At 42.3% G+C, this 20,098-nt stretch overlaps 1 protein-coding gene across 1 annotated transcript; it reads right to left on the bottom strand.

Annotated features, from left to right (window-relative positions):
* Positions 1-2,000: 2,000 nt before the first annotated feature.
* Positions 2,001-16,758, bottom strand: LOC124150045 (uncharacterized oxidoreductase MexAM1_META1p0182-like). Its single transcript, XM_046521933.2, has 9 exons — positions 16,539-16,758; positions 13,949-14,079; positions 10,430-10,525; positions 8,706-8,844; positions 8,330-8,370; positions 6,909-6,978; positions 3,412-3,448; positions 2,576-2,636; positions 2,001-2,464 (listed from the first exon to the last, which is right to left on the bottom strand). The coding sequence occupies exons 1-9, from the start codon at positions 16,570-16,572 to the stop codon at positions 2,300-2,302; spliced, it is 774 nt and encodes a 257-aa protein (XP_046377889.1). The 5' UTR covers positions 16,573-16,758; the 3' UTR covers positions 2,001-2,299.
* Between the last annotated feature and the right edge of the window lie 3,340 nt (positions 16,759-20,098).

The following is a 20,098-nucleotide window of genomic DNA, read 5'->3' as shown; positions in this document are numbered from 1 at the left end:
TAATGTGTGAGGAAAGCCCGAAGTGACGCAGTTATCAAACGTTTACCACTTCGGTGAAACCCACGAGCACGGGTATGGTGATGTCAAACCTAGAAACATAATCGGGGCGAACCGGGATTCGAACCCACAATAATAAGTTTCTGGCGTGCCCAAGGGACGAAACTCTGCACTGCGAATCGCGGCGTCTTAAGGTGTTCTGAATGGGGTTTAACGTTTTAAGTGAGTGAGTGAGTGAGTATGGTTTTACGCCGCTTTTAGCAATATTCCAGCAATATCACGGCGGGGGACACCAGAAATGGGCTTCACACATTGTACCCATGTCGGGAATCGAACCCGGGTCTTCGGTGTGACGAGCGAACGCTTTAACCACTAGGCTACCCGACCGCCCCTTAACGTTTTAAGATTATTGCACTTATTGAAACGACGTGCACGCACGCGCGTGTGTGTGTGTCGCTGCTTGTACTGGCCAGGACTAATGCCAATTTTATAGTGCTAGCCCACTTAGTCCAGAAAGTACGAAAGCCTAACGATGCCACGTTGGTACCATATTTTTTTATTTTTTTATAATCAAAAATTGTCGTTATTTCAATGCCTTTCTCGAAATTTAGATTTTTTTTGCTCAGTATTTGTCTCGAAACTTCGACTATTTTCACGTTACTTTCAATTATTTTCTCGAAATTTCGATTTTTTTCTCGTAACTTGCACTATTTTCTCATTATTTTAAGTTGATTCCATAAACTCGAAATTTCGATATTTGTCTCGTTACTTCCATTATTTTCTCGTAATTTTGAAATACCCGGACTGCGCAGAATCTCCGACCAGACCGTATGAAACCGTTTAAGAGCAGCAGGTCTACGAACAAGACGTCCTGTTGGACGCATCATATTATGTCGACAACGACAACGACGACAACGCCTGCATTGGTGTCGTCAACGCAGAGTATGGCCTCAACTGCGATGGAGAGGTGCCTGGTTCAGCGACGAATCAAGCATCGGTCCACGCAATTAGGATCGATGACATGCTTCAACCAAGTTGGCGAGCCTGACCACCCGATCCCGTTAGTCGTCTATTACGACAAGCATAGTCGTCTTTTACGGCAAGTATCGGTTGCTGAAGACCTATTCTACACCGCATCAACCAAGTCAGCGAGCCTGACCACCCCGATCCCGTTAGTCGCCTCTTACGACAAGCATAGTCGTCTTTTACTTTCTGGACAGGCGTGGACCTGTCTGGGGCGTCCTGACGTAAATCATCATAAGTCAGCCTGACGGTATTTGGGGTGAGTGTGTAATGATATGGTTAGGAATCACGAAGGCTGCCAGAACGCCACTGCATGTCGTTTCTGGACAGTAAAGCCGAGACAACATACTGGCATTAATAGTGGTGCCCTTTGCGCACCATGCCATGTCTTTCAAGACGATCATACTCGTGTTCATCCCCCATAAAGCACGTCTGAGACAAGTTCGGTAGACGTGTACGCCGGTGTCAAAGGCCACCCAGTACGTTAGGAAGTGGGCAAGGCATAGCAAGTGGAACGGACACGACTCTCTTATAGCCATGGGGTTAGCCTCGCCATATTAACAAACGTTTGACCAATCGTGGGGCCCTGCCCCATGATCAAGTCATGTAAAACGTTCATTTACGTTCACTCGTTTTGATGCATCAACCAAGTCAGCGAGCCTGACCACCCGATCCCGTAAGTCGGCTCTTACGACAAGCGCAGTCGCCTTTTAGGACAAGCATGGGTTGCTGAAGACCATTTCTATCCCGGATCTTCATTCGTGACTAACGGTGACTCCATTGAATAAATATTAGTACCCTTACCTCGAAGGTAACTAATTATTTCAAGTAATTTTACAACCCGTAGTGACATAAGAAGAAGACGCTGGTGATAAACGATGGCCGGATGATAATTTACAGTAATCGAAGCTACGCTCTCCATCGCCCTTTCCTGCAAGATTGTACTCCACTCCTTAATCAAAGAAACGTCGAGAACACTGTTTCAGCATGTCCATCTCTGTTTATTTATCCAACAATAGGTCGGACACTTTGTTCCAGGTTTGGTTCAAATACATCGTATCAATATTAGTAATATTTGATGATTATTTCAGAATTTGTTAGCCAGTGATTTGGAAATAAATATTAGAATCACTTTTTTTTTCTATGTCATTACATATAGAAAAGTAGTAATCTTTGCCAAGATTTACTATTAGTGTGGGTCAGTGTATCTAGTACACAATCGCATGTTGTGGTACACGATCTGCTGACGGAGGAGATCCTGGGACCCTCAACTTCTTCTTTATGTAAGGATTGGTGTGGTCATTGATAACCCACCATCGGCCAAGAAACATTCCCCAGTTACAAAGGCTGCTTTTTCCGAGGCCAAGAAGGCAACAATGTGTCCCATTTCCTCTGGCGTACCACTGCGACCAATTGGCGTTCCATTTACCAATGCTTTGTGGAACTGAAACAGAGTGAGTGAGGGAATGTGGAGTATATTTTGATTGAGTGTCGTACCCCAACGGCGTGAGAAGTTGCTCACGCTATGCCAAATTTGGTAGGTTAACGTAATTACCTTTGCCGATTCTTCTTCAGATTTTTGCCCAGAACTTATGTTAGTGGGTATGTAGCCTGGGCTGAAACAATGAAAAGAACGCAGTGAATACATCAATGTTTGTTTGTTTGTTGTTTAACGCCGCACTCAGCAATATTCCAGCTATATGAAGACGGTCTGTAATTAATCGAGTCTGGGCCAGACAATCCCTTGATTGACATCATGTGCATCGACCTACGCAATTGGGATACGATGACATGCATCAACCAATACTGCGAGCCTGACCACACGATCCCGTTAGTCGCCTCTTACGACAAGCATAGTCGCCTCTTCCGGCAAGCATGGGTTGTTGAAGACCTATTCTATCCCAAACAAAAGACCTATTCTACCCCGGATCTTCATGTTGAACGGAGTTGGAGTGTCAAGTTTTCACTAACCGTGCAAGCTGATTTAATCTCCACAAATGAACATACTGGTGACAGAAAACATGCTGTATATTCTCAGCGTATTGTATCTCATTATGAACTAAACTCAAATAAATTTAAGTGAATGTCATTCCCATCGATACTTATTTTCCATCTCATCAAACACAATCCAAGCCCCGAACATGCACGGACATACAATATACATATTCAAAGCATAGGCGGATACAGAGGAGGGGTGCGGGGGTGCGCACCCCCACTTTTTATTTCGAACCCCCTTTTTATTTCGAAAAAAGTCTTTATTTCTGAATAAATTACCACCAAAGACAATAAATAGATCTTAATTGTGCACCCCTCTTTTCAAAAAAGCTGTATCCGCCCATGCAAAGGTACTATAACTTTTCATGTAAAGATTGCCTTTCTTTGTTTACTTACTTGACTGCATTCACGCGTACCCCATGTGATGCCATTTCTGAGGAAAGAAATTACGGTGTTTGTTTGTTTGTTGCTGGAGGCTGCTCAGCAATATTTCCTCTATATGATGACAAGGACCGACTGATCCATTCAGTAGCCTTAAAGGGGAAGTGTACACGCAAAAATCACTTTCTTTCTTTTTCTAAACAAAACGCAATTTTAGAATTAATTAGTATCTGTGTTTGAAACTATACACTCATTTTTTTCACAGTGAAAGAAGGAAGCTCACAATAGTGTGAAAATGAAATGCCGTTATGAGGCCTTCGTTTTTCGAGCTAAACAGGCCTGAGTTATCCCCCTTAGATTATGACGTTATTGGTGCCAATTCAACTGAGTCCCTGTCTATTCTCAACGCAAAAGATATCAAGTACCAGTTTGCGGTAAAACAACATGGCCTACGACACACTCCGGCGCAGTGGTGACTCAGCATAACACTATGCTGGCTGGCATCTGAGACGCTAGAATCACACACCTAGACCTACACCACGTGAAGCGGCTCTAACAAAGCATGATGACGTCATAATGTTTATCAATTGGCACCAATGACGTCATATTGCAAGGGGCATAATCCATGGTGTTTTTGTTGTGGAAATAGAACACTTGGTAAATGTGAAAAATATAAATCGTTTTAATGCGAAAAATATGTTAGTTAATTGTGATATTTTTATATTTTTGTCTATGACACTTCTAGGTTAACACTTTTAATGTGGAAAAAGTACAAGAAAAATAGGTTAATTTCCGTGTGAACTTGCCCTTTAAGGGACAGGCACAGGTCGTTGGGATCCAATTCTGACCCGGAATCCTCATGGGGTAAATTACCATGTATAGCACCTCTTTTAAATGTTCTGAAGTGTCGAGGAACTATTACTACCTATATATTAAAATACACTTTAAAAAAGAAAAGAAACGCACAGGTAGAATATAGTTCATTGGACCTGACTACACAAAAGATCCCATATAAATTTGAAACATGTTATTGGAAAATGTTGGTGGCATTATATTCGACAAACGGTGCGTCAAAACGCAGCCATTGTCGATTTGCAATGTCTTAAACGGCATTGTTTTCATACTTGTTCAAAAATGCCATGGCAACAGTAAAGCAAAATGCACGTTCAAGTTATGGCATTCGTAACTCGTGGTAGTGGCTAAGAAAAGGCAAGCGTAAGCCAATGATTTGTCATTCAATTGTCAACATTTTTCAAGTTCGAAAATGCCGAGCCTTGGAATTTGAGAAACTAGATGAGGGTGTGGTTTAGCGATGAATCACGATTTCTTCTATCGTCGTCGAAATGAGTGTTTTGCCCCACATTGTGTACGTGAATTCGACAATTTCGGTGGCGGTAGTGTCATGACGTGGGGGGCCATATCTTACACCACGAGATCTGACTTGGTTGTAGTTCAGGGAAATGTGACAGCAAATCGCTACATGAATCAAATTCTTCAACTTCACCTTCTTCCAATCATTGACCGCCAGAGGGAGCTGTTTTCAACAGGACAACGCTCCACCGCACACAGCTCATGTCATGGCAGACTACCTTCATAATGCCAACATCAAACGTCTTGCCCTGACCGTCGAGATCTCCAGATCTAAACCCAGTCGAACACCTCTGGGTTGAACTCGATCGACGTGAACGTCAACGTCAGAACACGCCGCAGACACTGCAACAACTGACCAACGCGTTACAAGCAGAATGGCGCAGAATTCCGCAAGACAGAATTGGTACACTAGTCCAGTCAGTGCCGAGGAGATGCAGACCCATGATTGCTGCCCGGGGCGGTCACACGAGATACTGAGTTCAGCGCCACCTTGTGGCCTTATGTGACATGTCAATGAATAGTTTTCAATGACTTTGTACAAGACATTTATATTTGTATCTATGATATGAAAATAAATATATCGACTTTATTAGGTACAATACATTTACTAAAAACTACCTGTGCGTTCCTTTTTTTGGAGAGTGTACATTGAGTGAGTGATATTGTTTATAGCTACCTTGATATCAGCCTGGTTCCCTGGGTATGTTGCGCTGGCGCTACACTGACCCAGGCAATGACTGCAAAATGGCCGCCTCCACTGGACGAACAAACATGGCGGACACGCCCTGTATTTACTATAGAAAAACTCTAAAACGGGTGGTTAATTTTTTTTCTTGGCATTTTCATGAATGCTCTTGCAATGTATATGTCACGAGAATAACGCCCATTGTTACTTTTAGTGAAGGAAAACATTATTTAAGCTGTTTCGAGACTCGAAAGTGGTCGTCACATCGGTGAAATGTAAACTGTGACACACACCCCATTTTCAACAGTGATATGTGCGTTAATATTTTGTGACAGCTCACTGTTGTCACGAAATCGTGTACATAATACATGGTATTAAACGACCACGTCAATAAAATACCGTTGGCATCTTTATTTTAGCAAATTTGATGAAGCAAATGCCGATTATGCCCTGTTTTCTCCCATTGTAAAGTGGTGGGTTTAGCTGAGTTAGCACCCAGTATAATAAATAGAAAAAACAAACACTTTTTATCCGTAATAATGGTATTTAATGATAAGGTCTGTCATTGGTTCTGACATTTGGTCTCTGGATTGTATTCACATGAAAAGCCATTTATCTGGTATTTGTTTTCTTATTACACAATGAAATTAATCATAAATAGATCTAATAATTTTGGAAAAATAAATAGAGTTTTTCTACAGTAAATACATGGCGTGTCCGCCCTGTTGGTTCGTCTAGTAGAGGCGGCCATTGTGCGGCCATTGTGCAGTCATTCCCTGAGTCAGTGTAGCGCCAGCGCAGCATACCCAGGGAACCAGGCTGCCTGGATATTTCAGTCATACCAGCGTTTCAGTTTAATGTGAAAGGGAAGAAGCTAAACGTCAGGAGGACTTTTTCCACAAATGAAAGTGTATGTCCTTTCTTTTAGCGAGTGACTTAGTTGGGTTTAACGCCGCTTTCAATAGAATTCAAATTATATCACTGCTTGTCCAATTTGATGCAGGTTTTAAACTTTTCAGCCACGACAACCCCAAAAACATTATCTTGTCGAAACGGTATTTGAAACCACGAGCATAGGTTTCTGGCGAACCTAAGGGACGCAACTCTGCTTAGCAAATTGCGGCTCCGCACATGCCTGGACCACACGTGCCCATATGTCTTTTTAATTACCAAATATCTCTGTCTCAAGAGAGAAAATGTACGAAAGTAAAGCAAAGCATCGTGAAATGTAGCAATATTAAGGGTAGAAATTGGGTTTGATGTAGCGGTTGCAATCAAAATTCGTATACTGTAGACCGTATAATTACCGTTTGCCTTGATTTGGGCTTCACAGTAGGAAACGTTATGCGGAAGTTATATGTAAATGTTGGAGGTAAGGCATTTCTCTATATGTATTTATATATGGAGCGGGCTGTTTGATTGTGAAAAGGGCGCACAAAAGGTTTTTTATACTAACCATGAGCAAGAATTCTTGTATGCATGTCCAAGGCCGCCTTTGTCATGCCGTAGACACCTACATTCGGCATCTGCACAGGAGGGAAGACTGATAATAATTTCAAATGTCTTTGCCTGATATATGAAAAAATAAATGAAGGTGTCCCATCGCTTTATGTAATATAGATACCGAGGTCGAGGTATGTTAAGCGCCTTTTTGTAACTGTGGGCATGTCGGTGACGCAATATAATTGTTTTAAATTCCCTGGGAAAATCAGCTTGGGTCTGATACCAATCTCATTAAAATCAGATCTAAGTTCTCGCTACCGCTTAACAAAGATCTCAGGACATCCCATTAGGGGTCACGTCAGAACGACCTTTTATCCGACCAATCAGAGCGTCGCTTACCAGTTCATGAAAGTGACAGTCGGAATGTGATTCCTGATCAGTCAACCTCGAAAACCTTAACACGGTGTATTCCGAACAATAGTTACGGGCTTTACGACTGAATCCATACGAGCTAGACCTTCTATTAGCCATCCCAGAATGTTCTTTTGTTCAGGTTTCAATTTTTTAATAGAGAATTTGACAAAATATGTTTCGAAGCGAAGTCGCCAAGTAGACATTAGTGCCGTAAAGCACGAGAAAGCTGCTTTCTGATTGGCTAATTCCATTGGTCGATCAAAGTTCGCGAAAGGTCGGTCTGACGTGACCCATAATACGGTGTCCTCAGATCTTTGTTTAGCGGTAGCGAGAACTTGATTTGATTTTAATGAGATTGGGTCTGATACTTGCTACTGTTCAAATATCACAAAAGCGCTCACTGACTACCATTTTCAACACATTCTATTCTTATCTGTATATTTAGTGTTGATGATAATAAATGAGGTATACAATGGACACAAATGTCGAACCAAGTCATCTGCCGGTTTGGTTTGTTGTTTAACGCCGCACTCAGCAATATTCCAGCTATATGACGGAGGTCTATAAATAATCGAGTCTGGACCAGACAATCCAGTGATTGATATCATGAGCATCGATCCACACACAATTGGGATCAATGACATGCATCAACCAAGTCAGCGAGCCTGACCACCCGATCCCGTAAGTCGCCTCTTACGACAAGGATAGTCGCCTTTTACGGCAAGCATGGGTTACTGAAGACCTATTCTACCCCGGAATCTTCACGGGGACATCTGCCGAAGGAGGCACAACAAAGGAGATACGCAGGAAAACATTTCCTCCTTTTGTCTTCATTATCTTTCACATGAAAAGGAAGGAAACTTAAATTGCCAACACAAATACTCCCTTTACTCGCTGAACAGTCATTTTGGACATCCAAACTGAATTGTGCTTTGCATGTGATACGTTTGGCCGATTCTGCACTAGGATGACCACGGGTGGTTTAAAGAAGTGCAGTTTTACAGGATGGGGTTTACTCACAATTGTACTTGTGATGCAACTCGAATTATTGACCACACACCCTGCAGCAAAAAAACATTTGTTTAGCCCTGAAACTATAGCAACATCTACTGACTATAAGTCTTATCGAAGAAAACCTGAACATATTATGTGTTTCCAGTTTACATCTTTTCGGCAATAGTACAGCCACAAAGTTAGAACAACTATAATAATTATAAAGTTTCTTAAGGACTATTAAGTTTTGATAACTTCTTCAATACATACAATGTTTTCTCTGAAAAGCATATTGTCCAGTGAACACTTGTTTTTGTGAATCCATCTTAGTATAATTGGTTTCCATACATTGATTCTAAAAATAGTTTCAGGCATAAAGTCACATTCACTCACAAGAGAGTACCTTTAGTTTCAATCAAGTACGGGGCGACCAACTGTGTCAGAAACACAGGCGCCTCCACGTTCACAGCCATCATTTTGTCGTACTGCTCTTTCGTCGTTGATATCAGCGTGTTTTGCAGTGCGATCCCAGCATTATTTACCTAAACACAGATATACGGTGCAGCTTTTTTGTTAGTGTTCTTGACTCAGGCCACACTCTGCAACCAGTAATATGACGACTGCCTGTAAATAATCGAGTCCAGAGTGAGTTGGGTTTAACGCCGCTTTTAACAGTATTCCAGTTATATCACGGCGTGTCAGCTTAATGTGGGAGGAAAGCCCGAAGTGATGGAGGTCTCAGACGTTTACCACTTTGGTGAAACCCACGAGCACGGGTATGGTGCTGACAAACCTAGAAACATAATTGGGGCGAACCGGGATTCGAACCCACAATCATAGGTTTCTGGCGTGCCCAAGGGACGCAACTCCGCACAGCGAATCGCGGCGCCTTAGAAGACTGGGCCACCCGTGCCCCCAATCGAGTCCAGACATTCTAGTGATTGATAACATCAGCAACGATCCATGCCGCCCAAGTATTACGACAGCCTTCTACTACTAAATGACTGTTATAACCTAGCCCTCAGACTAGAGACAATATCAGAGGCGTCGGGGAGAGATTTTTATTTCGCCAGCCACATCAATATGTCATAGCCGAGTGACCGCACGTGCGGACTATCTTCACAGGCACGTGAGGTATTCATACGCGTTACTCTTACAGTACATAGTTCTAGGGTACATCGGGTAATATAATACTTATCAAGATATTACAATGACCTTCCGATCTCTTTAGTCGACTCCTACGACCATGGTGTAGCCTAATGGTTGATGCGTTCGCTCGTTACACCGAAGACAAGGTTGGTTGTTGGTTGGTAACGCCGAACTCAGCAATATTCCAGCTATATGACGGCGGTCTGTAAATAATAGTCTGGACCAGACAATTCAGTGATTGACATCATGAGCATGGATCGATGACATGCATCAACCAAGTCAGCGAGCCTGACCACCCTATCCCATTAGTCGCCTCTTACGACCAGCATAGTCGCCTTTTAAGGCAAGCATGGGTTGCTGAAGACCTAAACCGGATCTTCACTGGTCTCGAAGACAAGGTTGGATTCCCCCACATAGATATAATGTGTGAAGCCTAAATCTGGTGTAGCCCATCCCGATATTTCCAAAATATTTACTCAAATGGCGTTAAATCCAACTTACACCGCAACATGACAGCCATGATACATCTGGGAGCCTAATATTCTAACTCAGAATCTCCAGGTGATGGCTTTTTTCAATTCTTCTCTCAAGCTGTTAAGATTTGTCAAAAAGTTTCCAAAACATATGTTACAAAATCATCCTTTAAAGACCCTATCTACAGAAGCACCTCATGGGTATTCTGGGATAGAATTGTTCCCCAGCAATCTGTGCTTGTCCCAAGAGGCGACTTAATTGATCGAGTAGTATGGCTCGGTGACACAGACGCTTGCGTCTCATCGTATCCCCATGGTGTGGATCGTATATTCCCTTTTGCGTCGGGGTTACTTCGCATTATAGCTAAAAGGGATAGAGTCATCATTAAATCTCCCGCATGTTATCACAGATGAGCGGGCCACTGTATGATGATGGTAAGGGTCGTACAGCTTTACATGAATTCGAACTTTCAACCCCTTTCATTGGTAGTTGAAGTATACCCACCAGTATGTCTATTTTCCCGAACTTCTTCTTGGTTGTCTCCACGAGAGTCTTCCTGAAAGCAGCATCCGTGACGTCACCCACGTTTATGAGAACATCCTGAAATAGAATCACGTTGTTAAATAGTTGTTTTGATGTGATGTGAATTTCCCGGCTTTGCCATTGAGTAAATATACTGAACAACAAAAGTTCCTGTGACATTAAATAAGATTTAATGTCAAGTTATGTTTTTTACCAAATCTGAAACAATTTCTGTTTGCAGCAGATACCTGTAAGTGTTCAAATGGTTTAATTTGCCATACAGACAATGCGTGATTTCATAAAAAAAACAACCATAAACATGCCAAATGTCAATTTACAAATCAATAGCGTGTGTGTCCACCTCTGTTTTGCGATGCAAGCAACACATCTTCGTCTCATGGAATGGACCAGGCATCGCAGAAAGTCCTGTGGGATATCTGTCCATATCTGCTGGAACATGTTTCGAAGTTCCTGGAGTGTCTGTGGTTGACGTCGAAGGCGCCGATCCATCTCATCCCACATGTGCTCGATTGGTGAGAGATCAGGGGAGCGAGCCGGCCAGGGGATGACATTCACGTTGTTTTGTTGAAGAGAATCCTGAACAAGTCGAGCCCGTATATAAGGCTGACATGTTGAAAGGTGATGCCTGGGATATGATGACGCAAAAACGGTAGAACAACAGGGCCGATGATCTCGTCGCGGTAGTGCTGTCCATTGACATTTCCCTCTACCACTATCAAACGGGTCCTCTGTCTTTCTGTAATCCCGTCCCATACCATAACGCTGCCGCCCCCGAACAGATCTTCTTCCATGACACAATGATTCACGTAACGTTCACCTCGACGTCGGTACACTCGAATCCGTAGAGGCTGTCTGCACCACTGTAGACGTGCTTGACGGTGGTTTTCTTCTGGCGACAATCCCTGCACGTACTGTTTGTGAAGATATTTGTCGAAGGCCGGGGATGCTTCTTGCAGTCGCTGTTGCTGACTGGAATCGATTTCGTAGGTGTGTTGTTCGATTTTTAGTAAATTTATTGTACCTAATTTAGTCGATATATTTAATTTAATATCATAGATACAAATATAAATTTTCGAGCTCAATAGTCACATGTTGTCTTGTCAATTATTGGTTACGCGTGGCCTGCCACCCCGAGGATGGTCTCTGACTGCATTCGTCTGTTGCCAACGTTTCATTAACACCAAATGGTGTTTCTGTGGATGTTAAATTATCTTGCAACATCACGTTGACTCGATCCTGCTTCAAGCATAGCAATGGCTCGCAGACGCTCGCACAGACGTGTCATTTCGCAATGTTGAATAATTGCGTAATTTTGTTGTTTTTCTGAGTGGTTGTTCTCAGCACGATGCTAAACAATGCATATGGAATCCCGTTAACGCACATGTTTTTATACCCATTCTTGGGTAGTGATCATGAAATGCATGGGGCTTGCATAAAAGTCATCTTTTGCATGGAATGCATGCTTTTCTGTAGCAGTTGCGTTTTTGTGACTTGATTCCATACATGTACATCACTATTGAAAACCAAACTTTACTTGTTTGAAAAATAAACTAAAATATTGGAAAAATATAATTGGAAACTGTACCATGTTGTCTAAAAAGGCATCTGGCACGTCTAAAGGACACTACTCGCGATGCCTAAGTGAATCGCGATGATGATGCCTTGTTTAAAAAAAGAAACACACACGCAGATTTTTAGGAAATTTATTGTACCTAATATAGTCGATATATTTAATTTAATATCATAGATACAAATATAAATTTTGGAGCTCGATAGTCACATGTCACATAAGGCCACAAGGTGGTGCTGAACTCAGTATCTCGTGTGACTGCCCCGGACAGCAATCACGGGTCTGCATCTCCTCGGCACCGACTGGATAAGTGTACGACTTCTGTCCTGTGGAATTCTGCGCCGTTCTGCTTATAATGCGTTGGCAAGTTGTTGCAGTGTCTGTGGCGTGTTCTGACGTTGACGTACATGTTGATCGAGTTCATCCCAGAGGTGTTCGATTAGGTCGATCAACAGCCAGGGCAAGCCGTTGATGTTGGCATTATGAAGGTAGTATACCGTGACATAAGCTGTGTGCGGTGGAGCGTTGTACTGTTGAAACAGCTCCCTATGGCGGTCAATGATTGGAATCATTTGATTCATGTCACGATTTGTTGTCAAATTTCCCTGAATCACAACCAAGTCAGATCTCGTGGTGTAGGATGTGGTTCCCCACACCATGACACTATCGCCACAGAATCTTTTTTGAATTCATGTACACAATGATAAACACGTCGTCTTCCATCTCCCCCGTAAAGAAGAATTCATTCATTCATTCCTCTCTTAACCACACTCGTTTCCAGTTTCTCAAATTCCAAGGCTGTGAGTTTAAGGTATGTCACCAACGCAAGCGTCGCTGTTGATGTATCTGTTGCAAAACAGGGACGATAACTGGCCCTCTGGGTCGGATTCCAGCCTCGCGAAGATGGTTCCTGACGGTCTGATCCGATATCCTCCTCAAACCAGGATTTCGATGGCGCAGGTGGAACAGTCCTGTGCAGGGGTGGTAACTCTTGGTCGACCGGTTCTCGGACGGTTGGTTGGTTGGTTTGGTTGGTTTTTCTTTTTACGCGGCACTAAGCAATATTCCAGCTATATGACGGCGGTCTGTAAATAATCGTGTCTGGACCAGACAATACAGTGAATGATATCAAGAGACTCGATGCACGCAATTGGGATCGATGACATGCGTCAAGCAAGTCAGCGAGCCTGACCACCCGATCCCGTTAGTCGCCTCTTACGACAAGCATAGTCGCCTTTTACGGTAAGCATGGTTTGCTGAAGAACTATTCTCCCCCGGATCTTCGCGGGCTGCAGTTGAATTGAACTGTGTGTATTGGTCTCAAAGGCGGCAAATAGTGCTTTGGACTCTACATCACACGTCACCATTATGACGTCATATCGCTCATTGTGACGCAAAGATATGACGTCACACACGTATAAAGAACAGCGCCAAAATTCCAAACTCTCTGTTGTCTCCAAAACGTAAATACATTCCCTTTTTAGATTTCTATCGTGTTTTCTGCACGAAATGTATTGCCACACATCCTTTGAATATTGTAGTAACCGCATCTGTGCATTTTGAAACCTGTTATTGTAGATATTTAATTATTTAAATATGTCTACCGACAATGACTGAAAATAGCACAAATCTATGAATATAAATTCCACGGTGATGCGGCCGTCAAACCAGCTGTTTCAAACAGAGGGTGTCTGATTTAATAGCCTCTGATTGACCAATCAGAATCGAGTAAATACCAAATTCATGGTAGTATTTACAATAACATATGTCCAATTTATATACCGGATTTTTGTGTGAAGTCACGTTCAATGAACGACATACTACCTGTGCATTTCTATTTTTTTAAGAGTGTATGTACAGAATGGTGACAGAATACGCAGCTCTAGCTTTCTCTATTGTTTTTTACTTACATCAGAAGATTCAGTCTTGCAGTTCTTGGCCACTTCCTCCAAATTCTTCTGGTTCCTGCCTGTTAAAGACAGTTTGGCTCCTTCTTTTGCAAACACTTCTGCAATTCCTGCCCCAATTCCTGAACTGGAACCTGGAAGTCAAACATACATAGAATTATATTTTGTATACAAATGTGACTGATGTATCCGAATTTTATATCCCACACTTTGTGTGTGTGTGTGTGTGTGTGTGTGTGTGTGTGTGTGTGTGTGTGTGTGTGTGCGCACAAATATAAGCAACAACCAAAAAAATATCAGCAGCACCGTAAAAAAACATCACTTGCCCCCACACAACATCAACATCATACAAACATCGGCAGCACCACAAACAACATAAGAGTAGTTGGGTACCTGACTATTGAACCGGAAATGGACTCTGTGCATGCCGAAGAGGGCATTGTTGGTAATGCGCGCGCATCCAAGATGGCGACACTTCCGGTTCCGGGTGCCTCCAAGATGGCGTCACTTCCGGTTCCGGGGTGGCGTTCGCCTCCAAGAGGACGTGACGTCCGGTTCGATGACGTCACTCAGAAGGGGGTTCTACGTCACGTCCGGTTTCCGAGGGGCCATCTCCCCATCCAAGATGGCGGGGGCGGGAAGGCGGGAAGGCAGAAAGGCGGGAGGAGGAGGAGGGTGTGCAGGGTGTGTGTTGATTGGGTGTGGAGATGATAGATCACTGAGACGAGCTTATACACAGTCGAAGACCCAGCAACTTTGTTGCTAGGTTGACGTCACACCGCCGAAGGATCTTGCAACGTATTTCGCAAATCATGTCATCGGTTATTATGACGTGATTGTAAACATTGAGGGGCAAGGTCTCGTTCATCGTTCAACAAGGCGGTCGCATTGTAGCACAATGACAGTCGTTTGTCTAAGTTAAAGTATGTGAGTTGTGATCACCTTAGCTACGATCATGTTGTGGAACGGACGGCTGAATTCTAAAGGTGTAGTATCCCTACAACTACATCAGCAGCAGAGCCACAGACAACATCAACAACGCCACAAACAACACCAACAACACCACAAACTACATCAGCAACAGTACCACAAACAACATCAACAACAGTATCCCTAGAAACTACAGCAGCAGAAGCAGCAGTACCACAGACAGCGGTAAAGGATAATCTCTCTGCTAGGAATCCTGTCCATATAAATCTACATGTTTGCTGGTCGAACCTTGCAACAAATTGGATTGGGTAGCCAGGCTCGGTGACTCAGTTGATTGCGTTTCATCGTACCTCTACAGCGTTGCTGATAATATCAATCACTAGGATTTCTGGTCCGGTAACTCTAATTTACGTTTTGGATGTGCGGCGATATACAAGAAACAAGTCATCGAGCCTGACCACCCGATTCTTTAAGTCTGTTACGACAGGCATTTGTTACTGTAGACATTAGTTGTTCCCAACAGGTGTCTGGGGTGAACTGCAGTATTTGGATCCCCAAACCGGAATGAACGTTTTGGCGTTTTTACGGCAGTTGTCGAATGTAAAACGTTCCACGCAAACGCAGTTCGTTATTTACGGTCGAAGCGAGAGGATTTGTAGCCCGCCATTTTTTCTACTTAACGCTGTCTGCAGTTCAGTATTTTCCTACACAGCGAACACACGGGGGTTTCAAGAGGGGTATGCCCCCCATAGGGAGGGGGGCGAAGGGGGGCGGACCCCCCTTGTTTTTAAATAAATCGCACTACGGTAGTCTACGGTATAAGATCATTCATGAACGCATGTGGATTTTCATAGGAATATGATTATCGATAGATACACATTCAAACAAATAATTTGAGACGTTGAATTCGTCTTGACTGTCATAAGTCATAAGTCTGTGGATCCATCTAGACCCAGTTCAATTTCTATTTCCGCTTCTTTTTCATCATTTTCTTAAACGATCATTTTGCTTCTAAGTTCTAATAAATGTAAACACGGCTGATGAATTAAGAAATTTAATAAAATGATTGTTGAACAACTGAAATACGCCTATTTCTTTTCTGATTATGTATTGAACAACATAATTGTCATACATTCCCGCTTTCGTCCCATACCTATGCAAAGATGTCTTCATTGCTCTCCAAGTCGACTTTGTTTTATTTGTGCAAGCGACAGTTTATGTATTTAAAAGTTATGAGCGTAGTTGCTTTCGTAGTAACGAGTCCATATAAGGAAAGTCACAAGATCAGATACGTGACCTCTTACGTCATTTATGTCCCGCCCATAAACAACACGAAGTCGACACCACGATAATTCGGCTTCACTTGCTATGGTAAAACGCTCGGCCCCCATAGGGGCGGAATTTTAGACCATACTGTTCACGCCCAGCTCATTTTTTTGGTCCTTTTTGCTCAAAATGCCTTCTTACGGATTTCGGTTCGCTTGCGCGTGCGCGCTTATATATAAACGAAGCTGCCTTTGGCAGCGTTTACTTACGGAAACTCCCGAAGTGGGGACCCAAATACTGCAGTTGACCTGGTGTCTGACATACCAGGGGTGATTGTTCGGGATTCGAACCCATGAAAAGCGGATTCTTACACGACTTATACAATGAACAATCTTACCTGTAATGATAGCAACCTTTCCTATCAGTGCCATTTCAACAGTAAGTAGTTGATGCAGCAAGTATGTTTATATGAATTACAGTTTCCTGTGTGTTACACGTCGACGAGTGAGTTATATATGTCTCTACAGCTTGAATCGGCGATAGCGTCTGAAGAAATGCAAACCCGCATGCGCACACTTGTCCTCACTTGTGAGTCGAAACCACCCTGTCTGTATGTCTACAACCTTGACACCAATCGTGACTCTAAAATAATCAAAGCTATTCGATATGGTCTCCGTTTGTACAAAGTCCGTTTGGCCCCGAATGAGGACGATGAATTGCGAGATAGCTCAGACTCGAGATAGCTCAATACGGTACAGGGCAATGAACATACTGTACCCAACAATATCGTCTGGTTTTTATTTTTTATTATAAAAGTTGTTTACGAAACCATCATGTTGTTATTTGTACGGACATCTCCAGCGGAGGGACCGCCTCCGTGGTCTAGTGGTAGAGCGTCCGCCCGGAGAGCGGAAGGTCCGGGGTTCGATCCCCGGCCGCGTCATACCAAAAGACGTTAAAAGATGGTACTTGTTTGTTACCCTGTCTGGCACTCGGCATTAAGGGGTTAAAGCCAGGACTGGTCGGCTCGGAGTCAGTATACTGTGTCTGAGTGGGGTATTCATGTTAAACTGCGGCATGGTATCTCAGTGGGCTAGCACTATAAATCGGCATCAGTCCGGTCTAGTACAAGCAGCCACGCACACACATATATGTACATATAAGTGCAATAATCTTGGACGCAACGTTAAACCCAATTTCACCTCACTTCACCTTGAACGGAGAGGGGCACAACGGGAGGAGGAACTGCGCAAACAGTACAGGGAATGATAGACTGGTTCCCGGATCCTCCGCTTAGTATCGCTGCTCTTGCCCCGCTTTCCAATGAAAGGACCGGTATCGCCCACCATGAAACATCGTCTGCTACAACAAGATGGCGGCTGTCAAAACGCATTGGGCGAAGCTAGTAAGCTCTGGAAAATTGTAGTTTTCGCAGTAATAGAGGCGAGTATTGGTACCAACATAACGGATATGGGATGTCAATGTATTCTTTGACTTATTTCGTGCAAATATTGACACGGCAGTTTTTTTTTGGTTTTAAATGGAGGACGATGAATCTCTTATGAAATTACCTTCTGAACAGATTATCATGAGTGAGTGAGTGAGTGAGTTGGGTTTAACGCCGCTTTCAACAGTATTCCAGTTATATCACGGCGTGTCAGCTTTATGTGGGAGGAAAGCCCGAAGTAATGCAGGTCTTAGACGTTTACCACTTTGGTGAAACCCACGAGCACGGGTATAGTGCTGACAAACCTAGAAACATAATTGGGGCGAACGGGGATTCGAACCCACAATCATAGGTTTCTGGCGTGTCCAAGGGACGCAACTCTGCACAGCGAATCGCAGCGCCTTAGACGACTTGGCCACCCGTGCCCCCAGATTATCATGAAGTTCAACAAAATTAAGTTTATTGTAATATTTATTTTTATTTATTAATATTTAATCATTTGCTCGACTGCTCGAGACGTATTTTTTTGTCTGGAGTCCCCAGAGATTGAATACTGATACAATATATTAAGAAAATGTTAACATAAGATGAATGACCAAACCCCAAAATCCTAAATCAAAGGAAAAGTAAATATTTAGCTGCAAATACTTTATGGTGGCAATAATTACGAAACGGGAATCGTTTGAACTGTGCTTTTTATATGGTCCCATAATGATCTTGTATCCTCATTTCGTTGGTAAACTAGATCCTGAGTATACTTATCTCACAATTCCGTCAAAGAGTTCATATTATTAATGAGATCAATTGATAAACATCATCTAGATACTGAAGTATTAAAAAACTTGCTGGAGCTGCACACTCCGATGGCCGAAGCTAGACTGAGGGGTATCAGGTTCATCGTCGTTATAATGCATTATTTCAGTCACTCAGTCCAGATTGTGATTGTGTGTCATTTTGGTTTTGTAAATAATTCATTACCATGTAATTATTAGTTGTATTCAAACTGCATACACATACATGTTTGTTTGTAGGAACTTGCATAAGAATGAAGTCATGACTGACCGTACCGAAACATAATCATTGATACAAAGTTTAGGTTGTAAAGATAAAGACAAAGCAAACAGTATTGCCCATCCTGACAAGTTTCGTTTTAAGCCGTTGCCACAAATTTTGTATGAAACATACTGATGTTGCACCATTTGCCTAAATTTAGAATATTTGAAAAAAAAGGAATATATATTATTTTGCAGGAACCATGCCATAATGGGAGATGGACTAGGGATGAGGAGAAATTTTTGACACAGTTTGTGGAGAGCAGGAGGGTGGAAAACATTAAGTACAAAGAATGGAAGGACTGTGCCGAAGACCAGAGAAAAGGGTGTACAGACTGATGTAACTTTTGGGCCTATGATTGACGTGACCTGGGCATGTAGCAGTCAGGCACTTTATACCATTCATTCGCATTCCTTAATTAGATCTATGTTATCAAATGTATCAGTCAGTGAACCAGCCGCACCTGCTATACGCTCACAGACCTGCCATGTCTCTGACATACCGTCAACTGATGCCACTTCTCCTTTGGTGCCCGAACTACTCGCAACCACTTACAGTCGGTGAACCAGCTTCACCAGTTGACTTTTGTTCAATTATGCTTGAGCATAACTACTCAAATCAAACGCGAACCCAAATCCTATCAAAGAAAGAGATTAAAAGGCAGAAAAAAATAACGAGTCAATTGGAAGAATTTCTTACACACCAATCCAGAAATGTTCCTGCAAGACTATCTTTGACTCCTCTGGTCAAACTGGTTTTCATGTACAACAAAATGAATAAATACTCAATTATCGCAATAAGAAATGTCTTTGCCATTTGGCATGGATACTTTCACACGTTCAGGAAAAAGCTGAGATGGGTTATCAATTTGCTAATGTTTGTTAATGAGGTTAATGTTCACTGGTTGTATATTTTCACCATATATCTTGGGCCATTCAAATTGGATTGTGTGATATTTATTCTATGAATATATTGTACTGTTGTCTTTTGCAGTATCGAAGAAAGATATTTCAGTGATATAACTATTTATTCTTGTAACTAATATCAATCCTAGATGTATTCCGTGGCAAAAACACACCTATTCTGTGATTAGAATTTCACTTTCACAATTGTTTTTAGTGATAATGTTGATTGATGATCACTAGTGTAAACATACAGACATAAGCAATGATACAAAATTCAACTTTACTTTGAAACAAAATCAGGATATTGAGTTTATGTTACCATTTCTCAAACGAAAAGACTGTTTGTAAATTGTTTGTACGTTTCCATTTGTCATACTAAACTTGGCATTTAAGATCAATATGTTTTCTAAACATTGGTGAATGGAGAATGAGAAACGTAAACAATTTTTTCTATGATTTCACTAATAAATGTGATTATTATCACATATTTTAAGAGTTGATGAGATGAATGGTAACTGTTCAAATTTGGGATTTGTCACGTCATGATTATTC

Source organism: Haliotis rufescens, unplaced genomic scaffold, assembly GCF_023055435.1.
Source record: "Haliotis rufescens isolate VD_foot unplaced genomic scaffold, xgHalRufe1.0.p SCAF_25, whole genome shotgun sequence".
Taxonomy (NCBI): domain Eukaryota; kingdom Metazoa; phylum Mollusca; class Gastropoda; order Lepetellida; family Haliotidae; genus Haliotis; species Haliotis rufescens.
The sequence above is the reverse complement of the archived record's forward strand: the minus strand, read 5'-3'. Positions and strand labels throughout refer to the sequence as shown.

Excerpts from the sequence above, each read along its gene's own strand:
- LOC124150045 (XM_046521933.2), bottom strand. The coding sequence starts at position 16,572 with ATGGCACTGATAGGAAAGGTTGCTATCATTACAG. Across the intron at positions 6,979-8,329 it reads GTTGCATCACAAGTACAATT|ATGCCGAATGTAGGTGTCTA; the intron begins GTGAGTAAACCC and ends CCTCCTGTGCAG. Across the intron at positions 2,465-2,575 it reads CTGAAGAAGAATCGGCAAAG|TTCCACAAAGCATTGGTAAA; the intron begins GTAATTACGTTA and ends ACTCTGTTTCAG.